The sequence below is a fragment of the Colobus angolensis genome, unplaced genomic scaffold (genome assembly GCF_000951035.1).
Source record: "Colobus angolensis palliatus isolate OR3802 unplaced genomic scaffold, Cang.pa_1.0 Scaffold314, whole genome shotgun sequence".
Lineage (NCBI taxonomy): Eukaryota > Metazoa > Chordata > Mammalia > Primates > Cercopithecidae > Colobus > Colobus angolensis.
The window spans coordinates 1,795,757-1,802,056 of record NW_012116422.1 but is presented as its reverse complement, the minus strand read 5'-3'; the positions used below and the strand labels follow the sequence as shown (position 1 = coordinate 1,802,056).

At 39.7% G+C, this 6,300-nt stretch overlaps 1 protein-coding gene across 1 annotated transcript in view; it reads left to right on the top strand.

Moving 5' to 3' along the window:
• The first annotated feature begins 2,190 nt into the window (after positions 1–2,190).
• The window catches only part of AFF4 (AF4/FMR2 family, member 4), a 68,959-nt gene continuing 64,849 nt past the window's right edge, over positions 2,191–6,300 (top strand). The window contains exons 1-3 of the mRNA XM_011951091.1: positions 2,191–2,283; positions 2,737–2,863; positions 4,640–5,434. Coding sequence (XP_011806481.1) covers positions 2,741–2,863; positions 4,640–5,434 — 918 coding nt within the window. The 5' untranslated portion in view covers positions 2,191–2,283; positions 2,737–2,740. The remainder of the gene's footprint in view (positions 2,284–2,736; positions 2,864–4,639; positions 5,435–6,300) is intronic.

Genomic DNA, 6,300 nt, shown 5'->3' with positions numbered 1-6,300 from the left:
TAGAGATGAGGTTTCACCATGTTGGCCAGGCTGGTCTGGAACTCCTATCCGCCTGTCTTGGCCTCCCAAAGTGCTGGGATTATAGGCATGAGCCACCATGTGCAGCCAACATTTTGGATATTTAATGAAACAGTTTAAAATTGACACATGACCAAAAAGTACATTACTATATTAGAAAAAGAGAAAGTCCAGTGCATTAGTGAATGACAGTGACTGCTTTTTGCTTAGTGGAGAAAACTGTGAGTCACATATTACTTGTATTTTCCTTTTTTTTTTTTTTTGTGAGCTCCTGAATTTGTAGTTTATACTTGCATTTCACTGTGAACACCTTTGAAAGACTACCTGCATTGGTTGCTTCCACTCTTTTCTTTTCCATTCCTTCCTTTAGCCCATTGTAATCTCCCTTTTACCTCTGCCATTTTGCAGAACCTGTTTCTCTATGGTCATTATCTTTCTCCCTCCATCCAGAGGCATCATTTGAGTTCTTTTTTATTCTTTCTGCTATTTATTTTTTCCTTCTGGAAACATTCTTCTTTCCTTGACTGTTTCTTTGCTTCATTGTTTTTGTTTGCCTTCCACCTTTCTTGCCTCTCTTTTTTTGCCCTTTTTGGAACCCTTGTGCCTTCTCTTATTTCTTAAGGGCAGGTGCATTCTTGTAGCCTCTGCTCTTTTCTGCTCTTTGACTTGCCTTTTCCACCATTCTTGGTTTTATCTGTTTGACAGCTGTTTAGTCTTTCTCTCCTGCATTGACCTCCTTTGGGTTTTGGTTTGTCTCTTAATTGCTTCTTAGCTGAGTTTCCATTTGGATTTATTTCTCTCTGCTACTTCAGACTCAACATGTCTAAAGCCGTACTTACCAGACTTCCTTGGATTAGTAGTACACCACTTTCCCATGCTTGTAAGTGTAGAATCCTAAATATCTCTAATTTCTTCCTCATTCTTCCTCATGTTCTATGTAGTTACAAAACTGGATGTAGAGTTTTACAATTTTTTTTTTTTTTTTTTTTTGGAGACAGAGTCTTGTTCTGTCTCCCAGGCTGGAGTCCAGTGGTGGCACAATCATGGCTCACTGTAACTTCTGCCTCCCAGGTTCAAGTGATTCTCCCCCCTGAGCCTCCCAAGAAGCTGAGATTACAGGCGTGCGCCAGCACACCTGGATAATTTTTTTTATTTTTAGTAGAGATGTGGTTTTGTCATGTTGGCTAGGCAGGTCAAGTGATCCTCCCACCTGGGGTCCCTTCTTTTTTTTTTTTTCTAAACTTTAAATTGCTTTTATTGCATGACATTTAGTATGGAAATCAGGAAGTTTTAATTTTAATGTTTGCTTTCACTAATTCTAACCACTGATTAAAGGCCTCAAAAGTACAGTATTCAGGCAGGCTTGGTGGCTCTCGTGCCTGTAATCCCAGCACTTTGAGAGGCCAAGGCGGGAGGATCACTTGCGGTCAGGAGTTCAGGCCAGCCTGGCCAACATGGTAAAATCCTGTCTCTACTAAAAATAAAAAAATTAGGAGAATGAGGTAGGAAAATCGCCTGAACCCGGGAGACATAGGTTGTGGTGAGCTGAGAGATCACACCTCCGTACTCCAGCCTGGATGATAGAGCAAGACTGTGTTCCAAAAAAAAAAAAAAAAAGAGTATAATACTGGTTTTGTTACTAATTCTAATTTTATAATTATAGTTTCTGATGAACTTTAATTTTCTGATTAGATTTATGCATTATAGGCCAGAAATGCTTCACACATATAACCTGATTGTTTCCTTCTGGGCTCCAGTGGGGCATTTTTTTTTTTTTTTTTTAAACAAAACCAGGTCTGATTATTTAATCTGTCTCCAGGGAAGAGTTGCAGATTCCCTGGTAATCCCTAGTGCCAGAGTTTGACAGCCTTTATTACCATTGTCTATTTAACCAAAATCCTTGCTGCTATAAATGGGCTGTATTTCTTTTGGTTTGTTCTAGTGAAAATAAGACAAACTGTCATGATTATAGAGATGGGACTTCCATTTTTTCCCCCACTCCAAAGACTTCCTTTTTCAATGCAATTTTAGTTACTGTTACTAACCCACGTTAATTTTTGATTAACTTGGAATCAAACCTGGGTTTTGCCATTTACTGAAAACCTGGGTTTTGCTATTTATTGAGGTGTTAATTGAAATATTAATATATTTAGAGCAGAAATGTCATTTTTTAGGGAATCTAGAGCAACACAAAGCTGAGGTCAAACTACCGTAAGGATGGACACCAAGGAAGCTGTGTTTGGGGCAAAAAGAAATCAAGATAAGGTAGATGCAAAGTAGAGAAAAGAACTGGACCCTGGGGGGAAGGGTGGTAGTTGGGAGTGGGTTATATGCTTCTAAGGGCAAAGAATAGGCAGATTTCTGAAGAGCAAGGCCCAAAAGGAAATATTGAGGATTTGTGTTCAAATACTACTTTCCCTCTGAATGTACAAGTTTTTGCTTTTAGCTAACAGAGTACTTCAAACATTGATAAAGTTAAGTGTTTTGTTGGGGTGGGTTCTAATATTCAGGACTAATGTTTCCTTGGAATAGTTGTGGAAGACACTATTGGTATATGTTGATAAAACCGTTATCAAAACCCAGCTTCGGCACTAATGCCTGTTTTTACTTGGAGGTCAAAAGGGAATCTGTGATTGAAGTGTTAAACTGACAAAATCTGTACAGAATATTTAATTTTTCCTTTTATTTTTGTGATACAAAGACTGTTTCTTTTCATAGCAACATGAACCGTGAAGACCGGAATGTGCTGCGTATGAAAGAACGGGAAAGGCGGAATCAGGAAATTCAGCAGGGTGAAGACGCCTTCCCACCTAGTTCTCCTCTCTTTGCAGAGCCGTACAAAGTTGTAAGTTGCCCTTCTGTGAATGTTTTTTTCCCATTAGCATGACATTTTTGCTTTTAAAATGTTTCATACTTGAATGTTTATATTAGAAAAGAATTACTATGAATACTACTTAACTTTTTTTTTCCTGTCCTTTACATAGAACATACTTTTTTGGGGATAAACTTTTCTTTGGAGTATATTATGCTTACAGAAAAATACACAAAATAGGTATTATGGCTTGAAGAATTTTCACAGCATCAACAGCTTCATACAACTCAGATCAAGAAATAGAACGTTACTAGCACCCTAAAAGTCATCTTCCAAACCACCTCCTATTACTGTCTTGTGTTCTTAAAAATGTGTTCTGAGTTGGCTCATACATTTATCTCTATTTTCCTAGTTGTGCTACTAACTATGGGCGGTTACTTCACCATTCTGAGCCTTGAATTGAATTAGAATTCTGTGACTCAATTTGCACTGTTGATTTTTCCTAGGTGTTCTTTAAGTATGATATCAATAAAAAATGAATATTTCGTAGATGCTTTTGTTACTCCTCACTGCCATTTACTACTTAGTTTACAAAGTTTCAGAGATTATTAGTATGTTTGAATAAATGTGTCTTCAGTATCAGTCTGATTTTTCTATTGTTATAGACAGTCATTCGGGTATCACTTGTTCATTAAATTTTTGTTTCTGCTTCTAACTATAACATTGAATTATAAGGAATATAATATTTTCATAAACTGCCAAAATATAAGCATTAGCTAATCTGCTGGCCTGTGGAACTTAATTTTATAAAGGCAGATTACTTTACTCTTCTTCAAAAGATTTTTTTTTTGAGACACAGTGTCGCTCTTTCGTCCAGGCTAGAGTGTCATGTCATGATCTTGGCTTGTTGCCACCGCTGACTTCTGGGTTCCAGTGATTCTTCTGCTTCAGCCTCCCGAGTAGCTGGGATTGCAGGCATGCACCACCTTGCCCGGCTAATTTTTTTTTTCGGAGATGGAGTCTTACTGGAGTGCAATGACACAATCTCGGCTCACTGCAACCTCCACTTCCTGGGTTCAAGCAATTCTCCTGCCTCAGCCTCCTGAGTAGCTAGGATTACAGGCATCTGCCACCACGCCTAGCTAAAGTAGAAAAGGGTTTCACCATGTTGGCCAGGCTGGTCTTCAACTCCTGACCTCAGGTGATCTGCCCACCTTGGCCTCCCAAAGTGCTGGTATTACAGGTGTGAGCCACCATGTCCAGCCACGCCCGGCTAACTTATGTATTTTTGCTAGAAATGGGTTTTCACCATGTTGGCCAGGCTGGTCTGGAACTCCTGACATCAGGTGATCTGTCCGCCTCGGCCTCCGAAAGTGCTGGGATTACAGGTGTGAACCACTGCACCTGGCCCTTCAAAATACTTCGTGAATTTAAAAGACAAGAGTCTTGCTATGTTACCCATGCTGGAGTGCAGTTGCTGTTCACAGGTGAAATCATAGTGCACTGGAGCCTGAAAATTTTGGAATCGAGCAATCCTCCTGCCTCAGCTGCACGGGGTAGCTAAAAGTACAGGCACGTGCCACTGCGCTCGGATTATATTTTAGTATGGTTATTTTTAGGCACTTTTCAATGATTTTTTTTTTCACTACAGAATGATATATTTGGAGTATGCTTCAAGGTATTAATGTTAAGATATGAGGTAAAGCCTTCCTTTGAAAAGCCCCTTTCCATTAGAAGTTTGGAAAATTAGTTCAGAAGCATATTTTATTTCTGATTATGCTCATTGTATAATTTTATTTTTTTTTGTAGACTAGCAAAGAAGATAAGTTATCAAGTCGTATTCAGAGTATGCTTGGAAACTACGATGAAATGAAGGATTTCATAGGAGACAGATCTATACCAAAGCTTGTTGCAATTCCCAAGCCTACAGGACCACCATCAGCAGATGAAAAGTCTAACCCAAATTTCTTTGAACAGAGACATGGAGGCTCTCATCAGAGTAGCAAATGGACTCCAGTAGGACCCGCACCCAGCACTTCTCAGTCTCAGAAACGGTCTTCAGGCTTACAGAGTGGACATAGTAGCCAGCGGACCAGTGCAGGTAGCAGTAGTGGCACTAACAGTAGTGGTCAGAGGCATGACCGTGAGTCATATAACAGTAGTGGGAGCAGTAGCCGGAAAAAAGGCCAGCATGGATCAGAACACTCCAAATCACGTTCTTCCAGCCCTGGAAAACCCCAGGCTGTTTCTTCATTAAGCTCTAGTCATTCCAGGTCTCATGGAAATGATCACCATAGCAAGGAACATCAACGCTCCAAATCACCTCGGGACCCTGATGCAAACTGGGATTCTCCTTCCCGTGTACCTTTTTCAAGTGGGCAGCACTCAAATCAATCTTTCCCACCCTCATTGATGTCAAAGTCCAATTCAATGTTACAGAAACCCACTGCCTATGTGCGGCCCATGGACGGACAGGAGTCCATGGAACCAAAGCTGTCCTCTGAGCACTACAGCAGCCAATCTCATGGCAACAGCATGACTGAGCTGAAGCCCAGCAGCAAAGCACATCTCACCAAGCTGAAAATACCTTCCCAACCACTGGATGTAAGTCACACATTTAGAGCTTTTAACATTGTGACTATGTGAAGTAATTGACTGATCATGAAATTACGATTGAACTTGAACACTGCTTCTTTGCCTTAATAGTAAGGAATGTAAAAGTTGAAAGATGAAAAAAAATGTAAAGACAGACTTGTGAGTTACTCCTAAGTGGATCCGTAGATCTTTTAACTTGTCCTCTTGGGAAATGGAGAAAATGTCATTCACAGTTTTCAAATATTAAGATGACAAGTCAGTTATAGAATAAAAGAATGACCAATTGATATCTTCAATTTCTGCATTTTGATTTTATAGAACAATATACCTTTGTTGTTTAAAAACAAAATTAACTTTTCTATGCTTACATTGATACTGATGAATGAGATGCAGGTCATAGTGTATGATTATGATAAATGGGACTTTTGGGTCTGTGGAAATGGTAATATTGTATACTTTGAATGCTATGATCCTTTTCTCTGGTTATACTTAAAGGATGGAGACAGCTGTTCCAGGTTCATAGTGATGGTTTGAAATTTAAATTGAATTGCTTACCAAAGCCTTTTGGAACATTTCATTGTGAAATAGCTGAAATTATATCTTTTTTTTCAAGACGGGTATCTCATCATGTTGCCGAGGCTGGTCTGGAACTCCTGGCTTCAAGTGATCCTCTCATCTTGGCCTTCCAAAGTGTTGAGGTTATAGACATGACCATCATGCCTGGCCCAAATTTTGTCTCTCTCTCTCTCTTTTTTTTTTTTTTTTTTGAGATGGAGTTTCGCTGTTGTTGCCCAGGCTGGAGTGCAATGGCACGATCTCAGCTCTCTGCAACCTCTACCTCCCGGGTTCAAGCAATTCTCCTGCCTCAGCCTCCC